At 37.8% G+C, this 27,532-nt stretch overlaps 1 protein-coding gene across 1 annotated transcript; it reads right to left on the reverse strand.

The window, feature by feature from the left end:
* Positions 1–940: 940 nt before the first annotated feature.
* On the reverse strand, positions 941–27,513 carry NOC3L (NOC3 like DNA replication regulator). Its single transcript, XM_069568064.1, has 21 exons — positions 27,349–27,513; positions 25,891–26,098; positions 23,312–23,444; positions 22,299–22,456; positions 21,651–21,704; positions 20,450–20,580; positions 19,267–19,428; positions 18,801–18,894; positions 16,652–16,827; positions 16,119–16,247; positions 11,990–12,121; positions 9,554–9,634; positions 9,130–9,230; positions 6,845–6,917; positions 6,696–6,759; positions 6,538–6,609; positions 6,028–6,209; positions 4,652–4,780; positions 3,890–3,987; positions 1,635–1,719; positions 941–1,291 (listed from the first exon to the last, which is right to left on the reverse strand). Exons 1-21 carry the CDS (start codon positions 27,355–27,357, stop codon positions 1,163–1,165), a joined length of 2,400 nt encoding a protein of 799 aa, XP_069424165.1. The 5' UTR covers positions 27,358–27,513; the 3' UTR covers positions 941–1,162.
* Between the last annotated feature and the right edge of the window lie 19 nt (positions 27,514–27,532).

The following is a 27,532-nucleotide window of genomic DNA, read 5'->3' on the forward strand; positions in this document are numbered from 1 at the left end:
ATCTAAACAAATATTCATAACATTTCTGGCTTTTAGTATCTAAAAAGTAGGTTAGGGGCAAATGTTTATATGTTGAATCATACGTTTTTCACCATTAAATAAGCCTAAAACTGATTTTAGAAACTAGTTGGACTGCTATGCATTTTTTTGAAAATTCTCAAAAGAAGAGAAAAAGGAAGCTTTTTTATTCAACTATTCATAGTAAAGAATATTTATAAACTGGTAATTAAAACACTTATTTCATAGGCCATTCCTAGAATATGGCCACAGTCACATAAAATACTTTTTATTTATATTCCTAGGAATAGGCACTTCATCCATTTAAAAAAAAGGGGCGGGGAGAATAAAATAAAAGCCCCTCGTGCTGCATGCACGCTAAGCCACTTAAGGAGTGTCCAGCTCTTCGCAATCCCATGGGATTGCAATCCCATGTAGCCCTCCTACCTCCTCGGTCCACGGGATTCTTCAGGCAAGAATACTGGAGCGGGTTGCCAAGGCCTCCTCCAGGGGATCTTCCAACCCAGGGATCAAAACCGCATCTCTTACGTCTCTTGCACGGGCAGGTGGGTTCTGTACCACTCGTGCCACCTGGGAAGCCCAGAAGACCCTCGCTGGATACCTTTTATCCTTAAGACAGAATGGTAACGTCTCAGCCTTGTTTTTTTCCACCTGGAAGGGATTTTTCCCCTTTCAGCCTCCAGAACATGTCAGAAAATATGAAGGACTTGAGAGAGACTGGAATCACACTCAGACTCTCCATGAAAGCAACCATGATGAGCACCCATTCTTCTTCCCATATATCAAATTAGGTGACTTCTTAGGTTTATTGTCCAGTAAGAGCCAAAGAACCTGGTATCCAATTGCAAGCTGTTTTTCCTTTTCTCAAAAATTTTCATAAATATATATACACTCAAATTTAGAATGTTTCTCACTTCCGTCATGGTGGTGCAATAAAAATAGATTTATTTGGTTATAAAGAGTAACTGACTGGTAAAAAGCAATCTCATAGTCTTGATTTTCCTGTGTGTATTTTCAGGATTGGGGCAGAACCCCATGCCAGGCAGAAGACAATTCCTTCTCCTCAAGATTAACAATATATCTTTATGTACACCTGCACAAACACACAAATATGCGTGAAATTCACTGACTCTTCATTCTTCTACTACCGTAGTGATTTTTCCAAACATTTGGTGAAATCCAGAGGCAACTGAGTAGCAACTTGACTGCAGTGTCTTTTGATCAGTTGATTTAACTCTTCATTCAAAAATGAATCCCCTTGTAAAACTTTATCCTGAAAAAATATTAGAAGTATGAGTTAAAAGTCTGCTTATGCTGTAAGCAAAAGACAAGCCATGAGCTAAGCTAAAAATGGCAACAGCTGACATCAAAGCAGCACATGAAACGTAACAATGACAGGGGCTGCGTCATGTCTTGGACATGTCAGCTAGTCTATACCGAATGAACAGTCTCCTATCTCCACAGTGATCTAATCCCAGAAATTAACCCTACCATCAACTCCTAAACATGAAAAAAAAAATCCACCTAGAAAACAATTTAGCAAGTTGAAATCAGTTACTAAGAGACATTTAGTTTTTATTTCATCTTTTGAAAAAATTATGAAAACTATCACATACCTTCCTTTTGGAGTTTGAAGATTCAACAGGAGGATTAAAAGTCATTGCTGCCATGCTATAAGCCTCAAAAAGTTCTGCAGCAGATCTATAATAACAAACATAAGAAATGTAAAGGCACCAATCTATCTGTATAACTTGAAAAGTTAGATTGTACCCAAAGAATTAGATCTTACCCAGAGAAAAGAGTTTGTACTCAATGTATCCTTCTTAATCTCCCTCACCTACTTCTCTCCTCCTAACCCCCTCCTTTCTGGCACCACCTCATTGTTCTCTGTATCCATGACTGTTTCTGTTTTGTTGGTTCATTTGAGAGTGAAATCATACAGTATTTGTCCTTCTCTGACTTATTTCGCCTAGCATAATACCTTCTATGCCCATCCATGTTGTTGCAAAGGGCAAGCTTTAATACCTTTTTTCATGGCTGAGTAATATTCTAGTCATATATACCTCACTTTCTTTATTCATTTCAGTTCAGTTCAGTCACTCAGTCATGTCCGACTCTTTGGGAACCCATGAACTGTAGCACGCCAGGCCTCCCTGTCCATAACCAACTCCCGGAGTTCACCCAAACTCATGTCCATCGAGTCAGTGATGACATCCAGCCATCTCATCCTCTGTTGTCCCCTTCTCCTCCTGCCCCCAATCCCTCCCAGCATCAGAGTCTTTTCCAATGAGTCAACTCTTCACATGAGGTGGCCAAAGTATTGGAGTTTCAGCTTTATTCATTTATTGATGGGCATTTAGGTTGCTTCCATTTCTTGGCTATTGTAAATAATGCTGTGATGAACTTAAGGATGCATATATCTTTTCTAATTAGTGTTTTTGTCTTCTTTGAAAACCAGCAAAACACACATATAAAATAAGTCCTAAATCCCCATATTATAACTTCATTATCCAACTAAATCCACCTCAGATAGTTCTGGTATACACTGATAAATGTAAGCCTGAACAAAAAGAAGGCTGAGCAAAAGATCTCAAGTTTAATGTGATCAAATCCCAACTCAATCAGTTATGTGAAAGATATGCAACTAAGTGTTAAGTTAGTCATGAGAACACAAGGCATGGAGTTATCTTCCATGGATTTCCAACAGCGTAATTCTTCAGTTTGCTTGGATTGGAAGCCAGGAGAGGCCAATCAGGACAGAATAAATGTCTATACCCTTGGATGTAAATGAATCCTTAATGATCTAAGACTGAAGAAGGGCAAAGGTTAACTCTATCCTACCCAGAAGGAAAAGGGTTTATAGGAAATTACAGTTTATACCTCATTAAGAGAGGTGGGTAGCTGACTATTATGATGTAAAGATATAGATCTGTTTTATCATCTCTCCCAGTATTTCAAGACAGGCTGGAAATGTGATTTTTAGGTGAATCCCCCCAAATTTTATAATATAGCAACTAATCAGACTTTTGACCAAACACTGAAGAGGCCAGAAAATCTTGTTTTCAGGCCACCTGTCTGCGGTCTCTGATTAAAGAAACTAGTGGGGCTGTAAAGGAAGGGGAAAATCTACAGCACCGTACTAATTCTGAGGGTGGGACTATCACAAAGGTGACTTCTTTTCTATAGAATGAAGTATTTCCTAATTGATCTTGTGTGGGGGTAGGGGGGAGAAAAAATAATTACTACTGTTTCAACTTCTTTGTAGTTTTTGAAATTTTTCAGAATAAAAAGCTGTGGGTAAAGAAACTTCTTTCAGGAGGACCCCCTTTCCCCATCTGGAAGAGAAAGATGAACACTGTAAGTGCCAGTCCAGATTCTGACTGGTCAGGGGACACAAAAGGATAGCTGTCAGGGCTAACAAGAGAAACTGCTGCCTTCTAGGTGGCCGGGTTCAAAGCACTTCTCTCTGCTTCCTCGCTTCTCCCTTTCTGGTCCTAGCAGAATCATTCAGAGGGGCAGGGGAAGGGAGTCTGGTTAGACTCAGGGATCTTCGCATAAAGCAAACATGGCATCATCTTAGTACACGTTGAACCTAAATAATAAGCACCTGGGATTCACTATTCTTTCTACTTACCTGCATGTGTGAAACTTTTTATAACTGAAAAAAAAAGTAATTATTCAAAACAAACCAAATCTCAGTTAGCAATGTTTTCTCCTTGGAATAACTCAAGAATATGAAGTGGACCAAATCCAGATGACCAACTGACCACTTTCCATTTTGAAATCTATTACTTTGTAAAAAACAGATTTCTCATAGTCAAAACAGCTATCAGCTGAAATCTGTAGTTCCTAAGGCGACGCTAAATACTACCTTCGGCTCAATTCTGGTTTGAGTGCTTCCGAGCCTTCTGAAGGGGCTCCGGCGATGAGGTGAACGGCAAATTTCTGCACTATGGGATGGTAATGTCGCTGAAAGGGAAAGAGGACAACCACATTTTGCACGGGTCAGTATAAGACACAAGCCACAGTTGAATAAACACCAGTTTTTCTAAAAACCACAAATGCATATCTAATTCATTAGAACCACCTACCCACAGAAAGAACAGTATCTTTGCTCACAAGATTCCAATACAAGTCTGATGACCAAGCTACCAAGTGATGTAGCTTAGTCTTGCTTTTACAGTATGAAAAGGAAAATCAAAAGGCAATTTCTCTTTCAGAGTAAAAACAGTTAGTTTACAACAGGTTTCCTGAAATGTATTTCCACTTGAATGCTACTGTTCACACGATAGGGTCACAACATAGGTGAAACCCTCTTGAAACTGGCAGGCTTCCAAAGTCTCCCTGGATAGGACCCAATACAAATACGCCTGATAATGAATCTTCTATTTTGAATACTGTCAGGGAAACATTTCAGGAAATCTCACGCTACAATACTGTCACCACTTTCTGCTTCCTTAGAAAATGCATCTCAGCACCTTAATAGCAAGAGCAAAGTGAGATGTGGAATATCAAGACAGGAATTGTACGAAAGGTAGTCCCAAAACAAAATACATTAAGTTCTCTGGCAATTATAGCTACTTGGGAAAAAACTGAAAAATAGGAAAGGGCTGGGGTGGGGGGGCCCTCTTACCCGCAGTGCATGCAATTCCCAAAGAGCGGTGTTCTGAGCATTGCAGTACTCGGGTTCATCCAGCTCGGGAAGGAAAACCCCACTTCCCTGAGATTCATTGTCAAGCAACAGGTCTGTTTTAGGGAAAGTCTGCAAAAATGTCATAAAAAGAAGGACTAATTAAAACAATATTATTAATTTTAAGGATGCTATTAGATTCTGTACTTTTATTTCCATTTAAACATAATTTGGTTCTATAGTTACATAAGAGATAAAAGTACATGTACTTTATACCTAGTTTTAATTTCTGCAATTTAAGTTTGCTCCATGACAGAACAAAAATTACAAAAGAATATTTTCTTAGCTTGCTTTGAAAATAATTCATTTCATCTTGCAAAAGAAAACAGATATTCTTTCACTCAGCAACCCCACTTTTAGGAATCCGTTTTATACAAATAATTACATTAGATACACATATAAGAATATTCACTATAGCATCATTTATAATAGCAAAGAAGCAAACAACTTACATCCATCAAAAGAAAAACGCAAAGTATAAAAGCCAGATTACTTAAATTTCAAATTTCAACTCTGCAACTTACTAGTAGTGTCACTTTAGGCAAGTTTCTTAATTTCTCTGGACCTCAGTTTTTCCTATCTATAAATGAGAGAAATAGTAGCTACTTCAGAGTTGCTATGAAGATTAAGTGAATTAATTTTTGCAAAGCATTGTATCAGTGCTTTCACACAGTAAGAACCATGTTAAACCAGCAGTCATTAACAAGACAAAGTAGCTGTATTTTTACTGACACAAAAATGTGTCTGCCACCAGTAAGTGTTAAAAAGAAAAGCTGTAGAACAGAAATGTATATTATAATCCCCTCCCCATTAAAAGAAAAAAAATTCTGTTTGTGTGTGTTTAGGACTTCCCTGTAGCTCAAATGGTAAAGAATCTGCCTGCAATGCAGGCAGGGTTCAGTCCCTGTGTTGGGAAGATCCTCTGGAGAAGGGAATGGCAATCCACTCCAGTATTCTTGCCTGGAGAATCCCATGGAGAGGAGCCTGGTGGGCTACAGTCTGTGGGGTCGCAAAGAGTTGGACATGACTGAGTGATTACCACTTGTGTGCATTTAGCGTACACATTTATATATGAATTTTTTAAAGTCTTCTGGATGGATACGCACCACCTAGTAAAAATGGTTATTTCTGGAGAGTGTCAGTAGGGGTGGAATATATTCCTTTCATAATTTTACGTACTTCTTTTATTACCTAATCTTTTCACAAATATGAATTACTTTTATAATTAATAATGTAAATGGGGGAAAAGACATACATCAAACAAAATACCGTTGTTACATAGCAAGAACTATACTCTTATTTGTTTGCACCCTACTTACATGCATTAATATTCTGTTGGTTGCTAAAATGCCAATGCTCGAATTTGGAAGCACGTGAAGAGCAAGGGTACAAAGGCGCTTGATGAAGGCAAGGGCCCGCTGTTGAGAAACTTGCTTTCTGCGTTTAGTCAGCATGACATCAAGACACTGGAGGACGGTCTCAACACCTTCATTTGTAGCACCTGAAACAGCAGATAAGACCCTTCAGGGCTGGTCTCAACCCTTTTTCATTCTGCAACTTCACTGAACTTGAAAAATCTCAGATGAACCTGTCCCACATCATTTCCCTACTTGATGAAGCAGTGCTACCCTGCCCATGGATTGCTCTGAGTTGGAATTCATCTCTAGTCAATTCCAAAAGTTTTCTGAAATACAGATGTGTGGCACTGGCAGGCCAGCATTTTATGTACCAGCTCCTATTTCTCAATTCTCATTGACTAGAACTGCAATCATAACATATTCTTAAAAGATAAAGATTTATTAAAGACACATTATCTTAAACATACATACCTGCATGTAACTTGAACAGTGTTTTGTAAAGATGAGTATAGAATTTCATTGGATCAATATTCAGAACATCACCTTTGAAATAACAACAAACATCAATTAGGTATGTTACAGCTTCCACAGGCCAAGACAAACAAAACTTGGTCAAGAAACTATCTTACCTTGCCCAGAAAGAATATGAAAAGCAGTCTGGACACAGTGAAGACTTTCTTGATAGCTTAAGTCCTTCAAAAGACAATGACAAAAAAAGGATAGTAAGAATAACTACAATTTATATCTTAAAAAGTAATTCATTAGTAGAGTTACTTACACCAGACTCAATGAGAGAATGTAGAACTACTAATAAATCATCAAAAAATTCCACATTGATAAGGTGAGCAAACCTAGAATCAAACAAAATTTGGTTAAAAGGTAATGTAAACATAGATATAAAGAGCTTAAAAATTAAACTTGACTTGAAAACCGTGTTTTTAATATTACTTGTTTCAAAATGTTACCTATGCTAGAGATGACAGTGATTATATTTTTCATCAATTCATACTGGCCTCTTGGACAATTCATCCACAACTAGACACTATACTCAGCAGGAGTATATGAGGCACTTAACAAATTAAATATATTTCAGAAATACTCCTGCTCAGAGAAAGAAGTTGCTAACAGCAAACGACTTCTCTGAGACAAGCTGACTAGGTGCCCAAGCGATGTTCTAAGTAACAAAGGAGTCATCAGTTACAGCTTCTAGGAAAATGGGGCAGGAAGAAGGAAGAAAGGAAACATTTTGCTATTAATAAGAAAACGAACCCTAGGAAAGCTTAAAATAAATGTTGGACCTAGTGTCCAGCTCAGGCTCTTCAATTAATTACCTACATAATCCTAAATTCTGGCCTTTTATTTCTAGAAATAACTGAGATCACTCAACAGAGTTAAAGAATCATGTGAGCTACTGTCAGCGCACTCTGAACACTATAAAGTGTTAGGCACTGAAGTAGTTCAAGTCAGGATATCTCTTCAGTATTAGTGCAAGAGCCTTTGACACTAAGTAAATCTTAGAAGGAAAGACCTTAGAGGGCACAGATTCCCTGTGCATTGGTACAACCTTTTGGAGAAGTAATACAGCAAGAATTATCAAAATTTAAAATGAGCATATTCTTTGACCTTCAATGTACACAAGTACATTGAAGCTATTTCCAGTGTAGCACTGGGGACTGATCAAATAAAGTATTATATATCCATAAAATGGAGTATCATGAACCTAAAAGTGGGTCTGAATATACTAACAAGGAAGGATACCCAGAATAACTGTTTATCAAAAAAAGAAAAGTTACAGACAGTATACATTTGTGTAAAAGATTCAATCTATACGAAAGAAGGTAGGTAGGCAGATTTACATACTGGTAAAGGAAAGAAGGGAACTTATGATCTTTTAATTTTTAACTGTATTATTTGAATTTGTATTAATAGAGTATTATTAAGAATTTGTTTAAAAAAAGAAATTGGTCACTGAAAAAACAAATAGGTCCTCCCTAATGTAATAATACCTTCTCTTTGAATCTCTCACTAACCTCTCTTTCAATGACAAGAACCACACTATCTTATGAGGCAAAGCATTTCATCACCAAACAGCTCTAGTCATCAGGAAATAATTTCTTCTATATTGAACAGAATCTGCCTTTTCTCTATCTTTCAGACATTAGTCCTATCTCTAAAGCTGGGCTGCCAAACAATGGTAGCCACTGGCCATCAGGCATTTGAAATGTGGCTAGTCCAAACTGAGATGATATGCTATAATGTAAAATATATACCACTTTTTGAAGATACATTATGAAAAAAGGAATGCCAAATATCTCATTAATGTTTAACACTGACTACATGTCAAAATAATATTTAGATAAAATAAATTCAGTAAAATATACTTAAATGATTTCACTGTTTCTTTTTCCTTTTCAATGTGGTTAAAATTAAATTACATATGTAGTTCACACTATATTTCTATTAGATAGCACTGTTCTATGGGACAATATCTCAAATAATTGTAGAAAACTATTACGATGTGGAGAAGGCAATGGCACCCCACCCCAGTACTCTTGCTTGGAGAATCCCAGGGACGGGGGAGACTGGTGGGCTGCCGTCTATGGAATTGCACAGAGTCAGACACGACTGAAGCGACTTAGCAGCAGAAGCAGCATTATGACAACCATAACTCTGGCTCACATCCCCCAACAGGTTCATCAGGGTTCACAGAAAAATACAAAAAGACCTATCTTAAGAGGAACAGATGATACAAGACTAAAAACTGACTACAGAGCAGAAGGAAACCAGAATTAAGGGATAAATCTTAGCGACAGTGAGAACTGAGTAAGCAGGAGGAAAGAGTTAGTGAAGGAGATTAAAAAAATTAAAGGTTTGAGATAAGAAAACCAAAAAATGTGTAGTGTTACGAACAGTTTCAAGGAAAGGCTAGTAACAAAGAAAAATGGGACGAGAACCGAGAAGAACACGAGGTTATCATTAGTGAGCCCTGTTTAAAATTCATGAGTATTTTGGTCTTATTTATTTAGAAAGAATTTAAAAGATTTCAACCTACACAGCCCTTACTTGGCAAGACCTTCCAAAACTGCTGGCAAGAGAGGTGACCTCTGGGCCTTCTTCAGTATTCTGAAGTAGGTCACAAACACGATGTTCAGAGTCTCCGTGTGCTGAGAACAGACAAATCGACTTCAGCGTAACCTAGTACACTTTCTCCCAAGTTACCGAAACTATCACTTTTGAATGCCCAGTCTTTTCCCATCCCTCCTCGCTATTCAACCTTAAGAGTTTCAACCAAACAGAATGAAGATACACATCCTGTTATTTCCTAAAACTACCATCATCAATCAGATTAACATTTCCTGCATATCATACACGTAAGCCCCATGAAGTAAACCAAAGTCATATAACTGTAAGTTGAAACAACGTCTCTAGTTAAGATCATTTAACAAAACCTTTTTAAAAGCATAAGAGAATGTGTGAAATCACCTACCAGTTTAAGTTTTTTCTCAGTACTCTCTGAAGCTTCTGCCTCCCGAAGTTCTCTCTCTAGTTTTTCTTCTGCTTTCTTCCACTGAAAGTAGATTTTTTTAAAAAAGATGTACCACTGAGTGAAGAAGCTAGCTTCAGAGATGCATTATATATCAGTATTATGAAACACATACAATACCATAGATTGTCTACAGATACAAATACAAGCAAAAATAGAAAAACATGGATAAGAAACATATACAAACCAAATTTATGACAGTGGCTGCCTCTGAGGAGGAAGGCAGAGGAATGGGATTGGAGAGAGGAACAAAGAGACTCCAACTCCATCACCAGTGTTTTCTTTCTTTTCAAGGAAAAAAAAAACCCTGAAGTGTATTAATACTTGCTCTTCAGAATTGTAAATACATGGGATATGTTATACTACTCTCTGTAACTTAAATTCTATTGTTACTCTCTTCAAAAAGAAAAAAAGACATGCTCAGCCCAGAAAGAATTCTTATTGTGAAATCACGTAAACGTGGAAACCAGTCATCAATAATACTTCCCAAACTTATTTACATACAATGCATAAAACTAGATACTAAATATATAGAAATTCAACAAAAAAACAATCTTTTCCCACTCCCTCCTGCTGTAAGAGCAGCAAACAGTGGTTGCTACATTGCCTGAGACAAAGGGGACTGACTGAGGAATAGAGTTTCCTCCCCTCAAGTGAAGCTGTTAAAGATCTGCTAAGAATCTCTGATTCCCCAAGGTAGCCACATACATGCTATTCCTAACAGGCATGTCCCACCTACATTAGGAGAGTGTAGTATAAATAATTTAAATATTAACCTTCATTTGTTAACAATCACTGTCTATTTTGATATTTCTATCTTTTTGCAAAATTTATTTTTTAACTAAGGTATAATTGCTTTAAAGAAATTTGTTGTTTTCTGTCAAACGTCAACAAGAATCAGCCACAGGTATACATGTGTCCCTTCCCTCTGATATTTCTGTCTTGTTTTCAAAAGTTATTCAGTTCAGTTCAGTCGCTCAGTCGTGTCCGACTCTTTGTGACCCCATGAATCGCAGCACGCCAGGCCTCCCTGTCCATCACCATCTCCCAGAGTTCACTCAGACTCACGTCCATCAAGTCCATGATGCCATCCAGCCATCTCATCCTTTGTCGTCCCCTTCTCCTCCTGCCCCCAATCCCTCCCAGCGTCAGAGTCTTTTCCAATGAGTCAATTCTTCGCATGAGGTGGCCAAAGTACTGGAGCTTCAGCTTCAGCATCATTCCTTCCAAAGAACACCCAGGACTGATCTCCTTCAGAATGGACTGGTTAGATCTCCTTGCAGTCCAAGGGACTCTCAAGGGACTCTCCAACACCACAGTTCAAAAGCATCAATTCTTCGGTGCTCAGCTTTCTTCACAGTCCAACTCTCACATCCATGCATGACCACAGGAAAAACTATAGCCTTGACTAGACAGACCTTAGTTGGCAAAGTAATGTCTCTGCTTTTGAATATGCTGCCTAGGTTGGTCATAACTTTTCTTCCCAGGAGTAAGCGTCTTTTAATGTCATGGCTGCAGTCACCATCTGCAGTGATTTTGGAGCCCAAAAAATAAAGTCTGACACTGTTTCCACTGTTTCCCCATCTATTTCCCATGAAGTGATGGGACCAGATGCCAGATCTTTGTTTTCTGAATGTTGAGCTTTAAGCCAACTTTTTCACTCTCCAAAAGTTATTAGACCCATTCAAAGACGGATATTCCTGGAAATGACTTTTTATTTTGTTCTTAATAACCCATGTGGATAACCTAATAAACTGTTTAGAAATGTTTTGAGAAGAGATCATAATGATGCTGGTGGTGGTGGTAACCAACGTTTATATAGTACACCCAGTGCTGTACACGCCGTTAAGTGGTTTTCCTATATTATTCTATTTAAACTGAACAGTGACCCCTGCAAGGCAGAGCTATTATTAGCTCTATTTCTCAAAACACTAAAAAAAAAAAAAAAAAGAAAGTTTACAAAGTCCCATAGCAAATAAATAAAAGTCTGGAATTTCAATCTGGGTTTCAAATAAAAAGCAACAGAGAAACAAGATTCAATTAAAACCTATTTTGTTGCCAACTTCACATGAATACACCCTTTCTTTTAAGGAAGGGATCTGTGTTATCACAACAAATCTAAGACGATCTTAAAAGCCAGCATGGCAAGAAAAAGCCAAAGGATAACAGACAACATGGCAAGAAAACCTTTTCACCTGTTGCTCTCTTTGCTAATAAATTGTCAATTACAGTTGATTTCATAAAACATTTCTTTGCAATAACTGGGGAAAATAAAATCCTCTAAATATATTTATATTTATGATTTAACTATGATTTTTACCTGTGCCTAACTGATTTTACTCTAAAATCAATTAAAACCAAAAAGGAAATCAATCAAACCTTTCTCTGCATTCTTGATAGAGTTTTTCTCTTTTCCTTGAAAGTCATGAACTTTTTTGGTTTATTGATATCCTCTGTATCTTTTTTCACTTCTATTTCTTTGATTCTTAGGCACAAGAATGTTTTTAACATCTGTTATTGAAAAAACACAAATACACAGCTTAATATTTATATTGCTCTCAATACTTTAAGCAGAATAAGCATTAAACAATGTTATTTCCTTCCTTCAAGCTAAAAAAAAAAGATCCAAAAAACAAAAGAACTTTGCAACATCTTTTATCACATTTTACACAAAGTTCTATTATCTTTTTGTTAAACATATTCAGTAATTTTTGTCTATGACTGGACACTAGCATTGTCTAAATACGCACAATGTGGTCCTGGTACATAGGACTGCAAGAGCAGACAGGCCAGGAAAGGCTGGACCAGCATGGGGGCAGAGGATGTTTTAGATATCTCTAAACCAGCTCTCATTTCCCAAATCAGATTCAATTCTGCAGTTAACAGTTATAATCTTTTTCCCCCAATAAAAAAATAATATGAAGACTAGTGTTATTCATTTCAAAACAATTTTTTTAAGCCAGTGGTTTTCCAAATATCACACTCACGCAGAGGGCTTGTTAAAACACAAACAGTTAGACCCCATCTCCGAAGTCTCTGATTCAGCAGGTCTGTCATAGGGGCCCAGCTGATGCTGGTCCAGGGACCATGAGTACTACTGCCTTAAGCCATTAAAAAAAATAAATCAGAAACTAATCCAGAAATTGATGTATTGTGTGCTACAGCGGCCATCCAAATACAAAGACAAAGGGGCTTAAAATCCTACACTTTCTGGGGAAGAAACCACTCTACTGACCTGCAGTTACAGCAGCAGTCTGCGTGTGTGTGCTGGGGGCGGGGCGGGGGCGGGGGGTGGTGGTTGGAGAACTACAGGTCTGTATTATTTTGAAGTTCTTATACGTATGTTTTGAAGAAAGCTGAGAATTTCATTTAAAGTGTGGAATGGAAGCCAGGAAGAATGAAAAGCATAAGTACTGCACCTGAAGTCATTCTAGGTATCAGAAGATTTTAGTATTTTGTAGATATTCTGTGTGCTCATAAAATATCTCCAGGGTATCTTCCCAACCCAGGGATCGAACCAGTGTCTCCTGCACTGCAAGTGGATTCTTTACCTGCTGAGCCACCAGGGAAGCCCCCTCCCCAAATAAATAACTCCAAATCAAAGAAAGCAGCACATGGTCCCTTACTAATCTTTGGTAAAGGAACCAAGAATGCACAACAGGAAAAGGACAGTCTACAAAAATTGGTGTTGGGAAAACTGGATATCCATACACAGAACTGAGACTGGTCCCTTATCCTACCAGTTATAAACATTAATTCAAAATGGATTAAAGACTGAAATGTAAGACCCCAGACCATAAAACCCCTATAAAAGAAAACGCAGGGGCAAGGCTCCTTGACACTGGTCTGAGCATTAATTTTTTAGATATAACACCAAACGCATAGGCAACAAAGCAAAGCAAACAACTGAGACTATTTGAAACTGAAAACCTTTCACATGCAAAGGAGACCACTGACAAGATGCAATGGCAACCTGCAGAATGGGGGAAAATATTTGCAAACCATGTATACGGTAAGTATTCAAAATACTAAGGAACTCAAACAACTCATAGGAAAAAAAAAAATAACCTGACTTAAAAAAGAACAAAGAACCTAAACACATATGATTTATGTATGTCTTCATACAAAGAAGGTGAATGTCAAATGACCAACAGACAAATGAAAAGATGCTCAACAGCATAATCATCATAGAAATGAAAATAAACACGGCAGTGAGATACCACCTCACATCTGTCAGAAAGGCTATGGTGGCTCAGCCGGTACAGAGTCCACCTGCAATGCAGGAGATCCAGGTTTGATTCCCGGGTCGGGAAGATTCCCCTGGAGAAAGGAGTGGCAACCCACTCCAGTATTCTTGCCTGGAGAATCCCATGGACAGGGGACCCTGGTAAGATACAGTCCATAGGGTTGCAAAGAAGTCAGACACGACTGAGCAACTAAGCACTCAAGCATGCACTCAGTGCAGTTAGGAAGCAGAGGAAACCCTTGTGCACTGTCGGTGGGAACGTAAACTGATACAGCCATGATGGGACAGTATGGAGTCTCCTCAAGAGACTGAAAACTACCGTTATCACATGATCCAGCAATCCCTCTTCCGGGTATATATCCGAAAGAAATGAAGTCAGTATCTCAAAGAGATACCTGCACACCCATGTTCACTGCAGCACTGTTCACAAAAGGCAAGATACGGAGACAATCTGCATGTCTGCTGGACAGATGAATGACTAAAGCAAACTGTGATAAAGTGGATGAGCCTGGCGGACATTATGTCAAGAGAAATCAGCCAGACACAGAAAGACCAACTGTATGATCTCAAGGAGTGGTACACACAGAACCAGAGAATAGAATGGTGGTTGCCAGGGGGTGGAGGAAATAAGGAAACTGGCCAGTTATGAGGTGAATAAGTTCTGGGTATCAAATGTACAGCATGGTGACTACCATTAATAATATTCCATCATACACTTGAAATTTGCTAAGAGGATAGACCTTAAATAGTCTCACCACAGAAAAACAGGTAATTATGAGAGGTAATGGATGTGTTAACCTGACTGTGGTAATCATTTCACAATGTATACATACATTAAATCATCATGTCATACACCTTAAAAAACAATCACTGTAAAAACTATTAATATACAAAACAAACAAATACCAAGAAAGTAAAGAAAGCAGTTTATATTCTAGCATCGATAAAATAAAAGTGTTTCCTCACATCCAGTTTTATGTTCAAGCCCTATTATCTACTTACTCTAATATTCTGAGTAATATTTAAGCCCAATATTTGTAATTTTAGCAGTTCAGCAAAAAGTATCAGCTTTGGGGGATGAAAAGGGTTTGATGACAAAGGAAGACTTCAAAGTTAAAAAACAGTAAAAAATTAAATTAACAAAGATATCTAAGGCCCAAAGGAAGAAAACCATAAAACTTCACTTAAGAACATAAAGGAAGATACCTCATATTCTTGAATACAAAAAAAAAATCAATTCCATAAAATAATTAAAATGCAAAACTTCTATGAGGCAAAAAGACCACAATACAAGATTAAAAGACAGCAACACATATTTGCAATTTATACAACAAAGATTTAATATGCTTACTATGTAATGTAAGCTCAACAAACACAGACCTTTCGTTTCTTTTGTTCACTGCTTTATCCCTAGGACCTAGAATAGTGCCTAGTGCATAGCTTTGATTGAAATAAATGAGTATTTTAAAAATTAGTAACATATCATTAAGAAAAATACCTGAGGAAAAAATCTGGCAAACAATACAAGCAGGTAAAACATTCAAATGACTAATAAATGTATGAAAGGAAGCAAAACCTTACTAAGAAAAATGTGTAAACAAAATAAACAAGCTATTAATGTACAATTTTTTACCCACCAGACTAACAAAGATTAAAGAGTAAAAATACTCAACATTGGGTAGGTTGTAGGGAAATGACACTCATTACTGGTGGGAACACAAGCGTTCCAATGTTTTTGGAGGACAATTTGATTTTCTCTCTCAAATATTTAAATGTATATACTGTTGGACACAGTATCGACACTTAAGAAATTTAACTCACAGAATATTCACACAAGTGTGAAAAAATAACATGGCCAAGATGTTTTTTTTCTATGCTGACTGTAATAGCAAAAATCTAGAAACAACTCAGCCGTCCCTCAAGTGGGGAATTACATATTCACGTAATCGAATACTAAGGCAGATGTTCAAAAGAATGGGATAGCCCTTTACATAAATCCACAATCCATAAAAACTCCAGAATAGTTTCCATTGTATAAACCCATTTTCTATTTTAAAATATAAACAGCATGTCTCTATCTGTATACATAAATGTCTATGATAGAAGGATACACGCCAAATTGTTACGAGTGGTTACTTTGGGGGAGTACTGTCACTTCATAGTTTATACACTTCTACAAAAAATAAACGCTTCATAACAACTGAAAATTAACTTTCTACTTTAAAAACAAACACAATTCGAGGTGAGAAAAGAAAGGCTTACCTCTGGCCTAACTTCATAATTTCTGCCCTTCACATAACCAGATATCACTTTAATTACACCCAGGGAAGCTTGGCCTAATTTATCTTGCTTAAATAGTTTCTTTACTGCTTCACAACACATTTCAGATATCTGAAAAATAAAATGTTACACTAAACCAGTGTTTCTCAACTGCAGCAGTACTGACATTTTGGGCCAGGTGATTCTGTGTTGTGGGGGCCCGTCCTATATGTTGTTTAGAAGCCTCTCTGGCCTTTATCCACCAGATCCAGCGGCAACAACGCCCTCCTCCCACCACCACAGTCGTGACAACCAAATGCGTACAGACACAAGCCTGATGTTCCCCGGAGGGTAAAACCAGCTGCTACTCAGAATCGCTGCAACAAACTTATTTTCAAACAATTTTCTTGAAGAGACAGTATTTAGTGGACTCCATTTTAGCAATAAATAAGAGCTCCAAAAGAATTTTGAGAGAGAGGAAAAAAATAATCACATGGTCTTGGATTTTCTGTTAAGGAAAAGCAAAAGCAACCCACCAATTTTGACATGTCGTTCATGAGAGGGACAATCAATACAATGATGTTGTTGTGAAAGTTGAAATGAGGCAGGGCCACCAACAGCTCACACAGGCTCTTCACAGCCACCTCTGCCAGTCCTTTGTAGGCCTTTAAGGAAACCACATTACTTTTCTTCAGCTTCCTTTGCTTCCAGTCTAACAAAAGATAACTGGAGTTACTTTACTCACTGGTTAAAATTTCAATTAATTAGTTTCTTTTACACTAACAGGCAATCATATGAAAAATCAACATACCATCTGAATTCTTAAATAAGAGTTGTCTACACTTAAGACACAAGTACAAATGTTATCACTAATATTTACCTACCATCATTCATCTTCTGACTCTCCCCACAATTATAAGAATCTTGGATCTTACATCATTTCCCTGGGCTTAGTGCTAATGTTCATTGTGGTAACTTTACCCAAGAGGTCCAGAAGAGGTTTAACTTCTTCAGAATAACTGATGATTCACAGCACCATTTTTCTAGAAATATCTACACACATACTCTGTGCTGCTGCTGCTAAGTCGCTTCAGTCGTGTCTGACTCTGTGTGACCCCATAAGATGGCAGCCCAACAGGCTCCCCTGTCCCTGGGATTCTCCAGGCAAGAACACTGGAGTGGGCTGCCACTTCCTTCTCCAATGCATGAAAGGGAAAAGTGAAAGTGAAGTCGCTCAGTCGAGTCCGACTTTAGCGACCCTGTGGACTGAAGCCCACCAGGCTCCTCCATCCATGGGATTTTCCAGGCAAAAGGACTGGAGTGGGGTGCCATTGCCTTCTCCAACATACTCTGTAATGTACTGTAACAGAGTATCTTGAATATAAGATAATTGAATATACGAAAATATGTCAATTTTTTTTTCTAAAGTAGGTTCCACACCTCCCTCTTCATCATACACAGCCAGATGAGAAAGACAGTGACTTTTTTTTTTTGACAGTGAATTTTTAAATTTTAATTAATTAGTTTTTCGGTTGTGCCGCAAAGCATACAGCAACTTAGTTCCCCTACCAGGAATCGAACCCGTGCCCGCAGCAGAGGAAGCATAGATTCTTAACCACTGGATCACCAGGGAATTCCCCAAGTGCCTTTGTTTTGAACTTGCTTCTCATAAATGTGATTTTTCCTCAAACAGACTGCATTCACCATAATTAAGAACAATATTTTCTATTTACTTAAAACTGACAAGACTTCATAATGGATGGATGAATGGATAAACAAAATGTAGTGTGTGATATTATTCAGCCTTAACAGGGAGGAAAATATTGACACACGCTGCAACGGGGAATAATCTTGAAGACATTATGACAGATAAATAAATGCTAGTATGTAGGTTCCAGCTGGGACGACAGAGCACAGAAGCAATATCCACGCTACCCCCCCATTCCATGTCCTTACTGGGCCAACAGATTCAGCTCTGTTGCAGCTGAGATGGCAGCTGGGTGATGCTTATACTCAGCACTGAGTAAAGGAGCCCAGCTGAGTCAGATGAAAGCTCCTTGCCTTGGCAAGAAATCTCTTCCCCATTCATGTCAGAATGATTCCTATGCCCTTTCTCCTCTGAACGAAGAGAAAGCAAATATTAAGTCCATCTTCAAGGCACTCATTACATCCAATCACATTATCTTTCTCCCCTGACTATTCCTTCCACATAAAAAAACAGTAGAATAAATTCCAACCATTCATAAATTCAAGAAACATACAACTATTTACTAGGTACAGGACTGCAGCAATGACAATACTAGTACTGATAGCTGATAATGCACAGTGTCTAGTACAGGCACTATAATCCTACTTTATACCTATAAATTAATTCACTTCTCACAACAATTCGATGAGATTGGATTGTTCCTATTAAAGAAAAGCATCAACATACTATTAAAGAATAGTACTTTAACTATTCCTATTCCCATTTTATAGACAGAAAAACTACAGCACAGAGAGGTTCAGTCCTTTGCCTATCACAGGTATTAAGAGGTGAACCAGAACTTGAACTCAGGAAGTCGGACTATAGACTCTGTTCCTCATCATTCACTATACTGACTCAACACACAGGACAGAATACAGAATTCACCTTCCTGATGAGAGCTCAGTGTGCTACACACTCTTAGGATACTTTTAATATACCTTTAATCATTTGCTCCAGATTTTCCAAATAAAATTTGTATTGGCTAACCAGGCCTTCTTCAAATTCTCTTAATTTCTGGGTTTCTTTGCGGATCTAAAGAGACCAAAAAGATCATTTTCTTATATCAAAATATTAAAATCCATTTTTAAATTAGCACAAAATATGAGTACCCCCCACTATTTCTACCACCTCTGCATGCTCAGTTGTTAAAGTCGTGTCTGACTCTTTGTGATCCTATAGACTGTAGCCTGCCAGGCTTCTCTGTCCATGGGGTTTTCCAGCAAGAATACTGGAGGGAGTTGCCATTTTCTCCTCCAGGGGATCTTCTCGACCCAGGGATTGAACCCACATCTCCCGCATTGTGGGCAGATTCTTTACTACTGAGCTATCAAGGAAGCCCTTTTCCTGTCTCTAGCGAAGCAAAGTTTTTAGCTTATCTTGTGTAGTAGTTATATTCAGCATTACCTTGGTGGATTTTTCTGCCTCTGTTAGGGGTCGTATTTTATATGAAGGAGTAATGTCTTTAAATAACTCCATCAAAGAAACTATCACCAGCTTTCGAACAGTAACAGCCACATCAGGATCCTGCTCCATCAGCATAGAACGTAATTCTTTCAATTTTTTAATCTGTTAAAGAAACAACATATAAGGCTAGAGAAATGGCAAGATAATTATGAACAAAAGAAACCCACCACACATCTGGCACAATAAGTGGAATTCCACAATGGCTCACAGTCTAGTCCAGCCACGCACAACTCCAGACACTGCTCACATTAACAACACATAAATCACTAAAGTTGTAAGTTCATCAAATTTTTGTTAAAAAAGCAGTTAGAAAAAATAGACTTTAAGAAGTTTACATTTATTAATCTATTTTTAGAAATTCTTCATTGATTTTCTTTTTTTAATGATGCTACCTTTTTTAAAATTGAAATATAGTTGATTTACAATGTTTCAGGTGTACAGAAAGTGATTCAGTTATACACATACAAATATATATGTATTCTTTTTCAGATTCTTTTCCATTATAGGTTATTACAAAATAATGAATATAGTTCCCTTTGCTGTACAGTAGGTCTTTGTTACTGATCTATATTATATAGAGATTATAATCATCTATATCTGAATCCCAAATTCTTAATTTATCCCTCCCCCACCCCTTTCCCCTTTGGTAACTGTAAATCTGTTTTCTATAACTGTATCATTTATCGAGATTCCACTCATAAGTGGTATCGTATGATATTCGTCTTTCTCTGACTTCATTTACTCAGTCTGCTAATCTCTAGATCCATCCATGTTGCCACAAATGGCACTGAGTTTTCTTAAGACATGCGTGTCCTACTTCCCTAAAAATACTTTCTGAAATATACTGTCACATACATCAGTCAAGTATAGTCCAATACCTTCATTTAGAGATGAAAAAATAAGACTCAGAATGTTCAAGCAACTTTTCTAAGATCACAGAAGAAACAAAGTTCAGATTTGGATTAGGCTAAGGTTCTATGTACTCTCTTATTTTAATTCAGTTACTACCATTTAGTTAATGTCCTTCCTTTCTGTGTGTGCTTACAGCTAAGAAGAGAATCTTAAAAGATCAGACTATTACACCACATAATGCGAACAGCCTAAGGAAATTAGTTATACTCACATTACTTTCTGGGTCTGATAATATGGCAGATGCCAAAGCTGCAATATGCATTTTCCTCTCCTGTAGCTTCTTCTTCCTCTCAATTAAATGTTCTTCTAATGTCAGCTCCTTAATGGGCTTCTCAATTGTCTCTGAAATAGATTAGGTTTCACCTCTTAAACATTTCTTTATTTACAAGTATCCAAGAGTCTTAATGATTAAAATACTTTTCTTGTAGTAAAAAACAACCATAATGATAGCTAACTTTTACCAAGTACTTGCCATGGGCCAAGATTACTATTAATACATATAAATCTCTCATCAATCACATGAGGCAAACACTATCATTAGCCTCATTTTGTAGATAAACTGAGGCAAAGAGAAAGTAACTTGCCTAACTTCAAATATCTGGCAGAAATGGGATTTAAATCCAGGTAGTCTGATTAAGAATTCTTATTCTTAAGTACTATGCTAACTGTTGCTGTTGTTTAGTCACTAAGTCATGTCCATCCAACTCTTTGTAACCCCATGGCCTGTAGTCCACCAGGTTCCTCTGTCTGTGGGCTTTCTCAGGCAAGAATATGGAACAGGTAGCCATTCCTTTCTCCAGAGGATTTTTCTGACCCAGGGATCAAACTTACGTTTCCTGCATTGGTAGGGATTCCTTGCCACTGAGCTATAAGGGAAGCCCACTGTGCTAATAATCCCACAATAATTCATACAAATTAAGAGAAAGAACAATCTGATTTAGTTTTTAAAAAGTACAAAACATGCTCCTGTTTTCAACTCTATGCAAAATACATCTACCTTAAGAAATTTACATGGAACTAGATTTAACAAACACACAAGCATAATCTGTTATAAGCCTATGAAGGATGATCCAAAACAGTTAAAATAGTTGCCCTGTAATCTCATTTACACTAATAAGGTTTGCTAAGACAAAGTAAAATTTAAGAAGCTTGTTTTATCACAAATTCCAAACCAATATAGTTTCAAACAATAAATAAAATTTTCCATAGGAAGGGCAACAAACAATCAAATTACACAAGGTGAGATTTTCAAAGTGTGGGAAAATGTTCAAAATGACCTTGAAACAACCAGTATTCCAAAATGCACATTCCAGCTTGTATCTAAAACTAATTCACTATTAAGTAAAAAAAAAAAAAAAAAGAATGTAATTCTCAATTAACAATTTAGTAACTAGAAAGATGCATATCATTACCTTCCTCAGGTTCCATCTCTTCTTGATCCTCTTCATCTTGGTTACTGTCAATAACTATATGGAAAATATGCATATTAAAAATGTGGTAACATACATAAGTTGTAAAACCACAAGGAAAACCAGGAAAGTGATTACCATAAAACTCAGGAAAATAGTTACTTTTGTTAGGAGGGAACAATTAGTGATTAAGGAGAGCAGAAGGGATGTTTCTGAGTGCTGGCAGTATTTCTTGCCCAGATGGTAGCTTTACAGGCAGATTTTTTTGATAAACCACATAACTTCACATCTTTGATTCCCCGACTTTTGTGTTTTATTTCACAAAAATACATGGAAAAAAAAAAGGCTAAAAAAGGATGACTAGTATGTTTCTAATTTTAGAAACAAAAAAATTAAATACTCCAAAAACAATCATCTTAACCTTGCAGCTTCAGCTGTACTCACAGTACAATGGGCATAATTGTACTATGAGATAATCATTTGTATTTCCGGCCAGAATTGTCAACTTTGCTCTATGACTAACTGTAGCTATCCTGTTTCGTAGATATGAGTAAAAGTCAAAATAAAATAAATTTTGAATGAGAAAATTTTGAACGTGATATTAGTAAGGGACCAAAATTTTAACCTAATACCCAGGCTGATCAGATTCACCTGGTTTCTCTCTGGTCTGTGGGATTATACCACTTTTATCTTTGATAGGAAGTAAGTGAATCAGTTCCTTCTCAGGCGCAATTTGCAGAGTTCTTGGTATTTTTTCATATTTATCTATAACACTCTCATGCTTCCGTTTCTTGACGTGAACAGGCTCACTGCAGGAAAAAAATTCAATATTTTTAAAAAAGAACTTAAGAGACTTATCATTTTAAAAGTACATAAAAATAAATCACTAACCAAATCTTTAATAGGCATAAAGATATTAGCAATTAGATCAGGAACATAAGAGGTATTTGTATAATAAAATGAATCATATAAAGCCATAAAACTATGGCTTACATTTAGTTTTCCCTTTAGCGGCAAAATAAAGGTGAAGGTACAGACTTTTTTTGGTGAAGAATATTCCACAGAGCCAATGTGGACATCGTGCCAAATGTTTTACTTTCCCCAAAACCTTCAGAACATAGCATAGACTTTGGACTTCACCTAAGTTTAAATTTCAGATCCATTATTTGTGACTATGGGAAAAGTTTCCTTTCTGTGAAACAGAATAATACCTACCTGATATGATAACATGGAATAGGAAATGGCAACCTATTGCAGTAATCTTGCCTGGAAAATTCTATGGACAGAGGAGCTTGGCAGGCTGTGGTCTATAGGGTCACAGAGAGTTGGACACAACTGAGCAACTAAGCATGACAGGGAACAGTGACTGAGATGGCTAACATGGCCATGAGGATCGCGGGGCTGTTTTGCCTCAGAGAATAGCATACTTCACTATTCAGACTCAAAAGAAACAAAGATATATACTAAGTAAGACTAGCTTTTTTTTATGAGCTAATTTTATTTATGAAATAAACAGAATAAGGTTTACAGAATAGGGTTTACAGTTTACAGACTCCAGTGTTCACAGGTGAGCAGCATCTTGCACTAACCACCTGAGTAAAATTCAGAACCAAGTTTTTAACCTGGAAAGGATGCGAATGACTGTAATCTAAATGAAGTATTACCTGGAAGAAATGTCTCTCGTTAGAAAAGATGCTCTTTGTCCTAAATCTTTCATTAACTGTAAGTCATCTTCATCCATCATATCTAAAGGAAGGGCTTCCTCCTCTTCTTCTTCTTCCCTCTCAACCCTTTTACCTATTCCAAAAAACAACAACAACAAAAAATCAGGAATTAGTATTAGAGACATAGAATCCTGTGTTTTTGTGTCTACGATAGGAAAAGCTTATGTTTTTCAACCACCTTAGCCCAGTGAGCACTACTGACATGTTGGGCAGGACAATTCTTTGCTGTACTTGGTTGTCATGGATGAGGCAAAATGCTAGCATCTCTGACCCCTTAAATCTAAATGCCAAGAGCATTCTAAACACCAGGTCACTTACGCCAAGCCTAAGAATTTAAAATACATCCTAAATTGGTTAAATTTACATGTAAGTGAAAAATACACAGCAGCTTAAAAAAATTTTGAAGGAGGAAGCAATGATAATTGTGTCACCTGCTGCATAGTTCTTGTAGATCATATAGCTAGAATATGGCTCTACCTCAGTCTCAACAACTGTATGATATTGTATACCTTTATACCATTTAACAATTCCCTGCTGATGAACATTTTGATTATTTTCAAAATAATTTTTTTTTGGCCATAATTAGTGAAAGTTGCTCAGTCGTGTCCAACTCTTTGGGACCCCATGGACTCTACAGTCCATGGAATTATTTAGGCCAGATCACTGGAGTGGGTAGCCTTTCCCTTCTCCAGGGAATCTTCCCAACCCAGGGATCGAATCCAGGTCTCCCACACTGCAGGTGGATTCTTTATGAGCTGAGCCACAAGGGAAGCCCAAGAACACTGGAGTGGGTAGCCTATCCCTTCTCCAGCACATCTTTCCAACCCAGGAATTGAACCAGGGTCTCCTGTATTGCAGGCGGATTCTTTACCAACTGAGCTATAAAGGAAGCCCCTTATAGTTTCCATATTTTTGCCATAATTAACCATAATTGCCATACTGCCAAATATGTCGTATATGCCATAATAATTGCCATACATTAACAGTGTTGCAATGAACATGCTTGGGCATATATACTCTTAGAAAACATTTTCAAATAATCATAGGATACATTCCTAGCAGTGAGATCTCTGGGTCAAAGGAAAGTCTATTTCTTTTAATTCTTACTGTGATAGCTCACATATGAGTTTATGTGTACATACATATTTTTCTCCTTTTTACTCAGCTGGTGTAAGCCCATCTTACAAGTGGTGATAACCTATCATTTCAAGAGGGTGGAAGCTCCAATATACATGACTTTTCATCTTGCTTTTTCAAATTAAAATTCATTTTATAGACTATTTCATGTTAGAACATAAAAAGTTTCCTTCTTTCTTGAAACATGTTTCTTTCAGTTTCTAAGATATACACAATTTAAGTCTTCTTCCTAATTCTCTGGCTCCACCTCAAACCACATTACAGGTTTTTCTACTCACATCTTAAATGCTGGCGTTCCTTAAAATTATTTTCTGGGTTCTCTTATTTTCATGTTACACAGTCTCCATGGTGATTTTACTCATGTCAAAGGCTTTGATTAGCATCTATATAGTAATAATTTGCAAAACTGTTCTCTCTAACCCAGGTCTTTCACTTGAACATTATACCTATACCCAACTCCCTAAGAGACTTAATTTAGATGTTCAATGTGTAAGAAGAAAGACATTTTTTGCTTTTATTTTTAAAATATAATACCTAACATATCATGCTTTTTAAATTCTTCTGAAATTTAGATAGATCTTTAAACGTATCTAACTCAAGCAAGGCCTGTTTTTTTGTTTTTTTTTTTAAACAAGTGAAGTACCTGGAGATTAAGTGACAGACGAAGGCCACACCACTAGTAAGAAACAAAATCATGAGAAAAGCTCAGGTATCCTGACTTCTAGTCCCATGCCCTTTTATACATCACAATAGCATGGCTGCCAACGGATCAAATTAAACAGGTCAGGGTAAGAGAATGAGATGTGCACAGGAAGAAAGAAAAGTCAGATATAGTCAAATATTAATACCCTGAAAGTACAAGTTCTGCTGTAGCCAAATGGGTCTGACTCAGAATGATCATATTCCTTAACTGTTTTGAGTACTTGGGAGTTTTTGAACAGGGTGACAAAAGAATAACCTCGACAATTACAGCTCAATTTCATTCCAAGTGAAAAGAAAGCCAGAAGTTTAGAAAACTAAGTGATACTTGGCAACACTGTGAAGAATGCATTAGAGAAAAGCAATACTCTTTCCTTAGCTAACTGCCAGTGACACGGGAAAGTGGTAGCATTGGAATGCCCAAAAGTTATTTACGGTTTTTTTCTTAGTCTGTTTCCCAAATATGCACTGAAAATCTTCAGATCTGCTTTCTAAACAAACTAAAAGCAGAAGCTGGGTCTCTTTCACCATGAATACTGCATTAAAATGTTTTCTCATAGTGACTGAAACATACAGGACTACGATCCTTCCCTAGGAGTGACGACTAAAAGGCAAAGTTATTGCATGAACAATATTTTAGAACAAATCAATAGAAACTGGAACACAGGAATGTTTTCAGTTACCTGGTCGTTTCTCCTTTGGGTCCTCCAACAGAACGGGTTTCTTAGACACAGCATCTTTTACAGCTTGCCTTAGTTTCCTCTGCTCTTTACGGTACTTCTTGAGAGTGCTTTGTTGTTTAAACTGTTTGTTTTTTAGCTTGTTTTCAAGTTTGACTTTACTAGTTTTCAACAACTTCCGAAAGCTTGGAACCTGTTTTTTATTTCTTCTCTAGAAAACAACAGAAGGGGCACTGAATACCCAGAAAAATAAATGACTTTATTTTTAAAATCAGGTTAGAAAGAATTGATTATTTCATTAGGCCAATTCCACAATTTTAATGTCTCACAGTCACGGGTCTTGCGGATAAGAGTTAAAACCATACTATGGCATTAATCCTACAGAACAGCGCCAGATCAGTTGTTCAACGGGAGGTTCTCACAGTGAGCAGAAATCACAGCGGTTCAAAAGGGTCTAAGACTCAAAAACATGTGAAAAACCACTGAATTACTGGTAAATGGTTATTCAAGGCTAGCTTAACACTTGTAGTTTGGCATACTAAGATTAAAATGTTGGCTGTCTTTAGCAATAACAAGTGACATTTACATATTGCTTAACTGTTTACAAAGTGCTCTAACATATCACCGCCAACAGCCTAGATGTAGTGACTGCTGTTATATTACTGATGAAGCTACAGCTTAAAGAGATCAAGACAAAGACCCTTAAAAGTAAGGAAAACAAAACTGAACTCGCATGTGGATTACAATTTGCTTTTCTATATCCTTACCTTTAGGAAGAAAACAAACAAACAAACAAAAAGACTTAGGTCCCAAGACTCATAAACTTATTGAAAGCAGGACCGTTTCTCGTCTGTAAAATAACGGGTTCAAAAGATGGTCTTGAAGAACTCTTCAAGTCTGACACCTTATGAACTCAAGACTTCGTGCTAATGCCATTGCGGCCCGCTGAAGCCAAGCGTGCTCAGTGGGTGAAAAAAAAGGAGCCAGGTCTAAGGGAGAGGAAGCTGACAGCGCGGAGAGCCAGGAGGGAGCCCTGCTGCTGCTGCTGCTGCTGCTGCTGCTGCTGCTGCTGCTGCTGCTGAGTCGCTTCAGTCGTGTCCGACTCTGTGCGACCCCTTGGACTGCAGCCCACCAGGCTCCCCCGTCCCTGGGATTCTCCAGGCAAGAACACTGGAGTGGGTTGCCATTTCCTTCTCCAATGCATGAAAGTGAAAACGGAAAGTGAGGTCGCTCAGTCGTGCCCGACTCTCAGCGACCCCATGGACTGCAGCCCACCAGGCTCCCCCGTCCTTGGGATTCTCCAGGCACGAGGACTGGAGTGGGGCGCCATCGCCTTCTCCAAGGAGAGAGCCCAGGGAGCCCCTGATCTAGGCCACTGCCGCCGCACCCCATACAACGGCAGCGACTCTGTGACCCAAAAGGGTTCTAAGCCGCGGGGACCAGGCTTCTGAGGACACTTACGGCCTTCATCCTTAAGTGTGCAGGGTACCCCGGCTAGACAAATTCACCAGTGACAGCGGTAATCCAGGAATCCCGAACCCGCAAACACACGTGCGAAATCAGCAACACTGAACCAGCCGGAAACTGCCGCGAGTCCCTCCCCATCTTCCGCCGCCGGAAATAGGGGCGGGATTTCCGTAGACGG

This window comes from Ovis canadensis, chromosome 22, assembly GCF_042477335.2.
Source record: "Ovis canadensis isolate MfBH-ARS-UI-01 breed Bighorn chromosome 22, ARS-UI_OviCan_v2, whole genome shotgun sequence".
Lineage (NCBI taxonomy): Eukaryota > Metazoa > Chordata > Mammalia > Artiodactyla > Bovidae > Ovis > Ovis canadensis.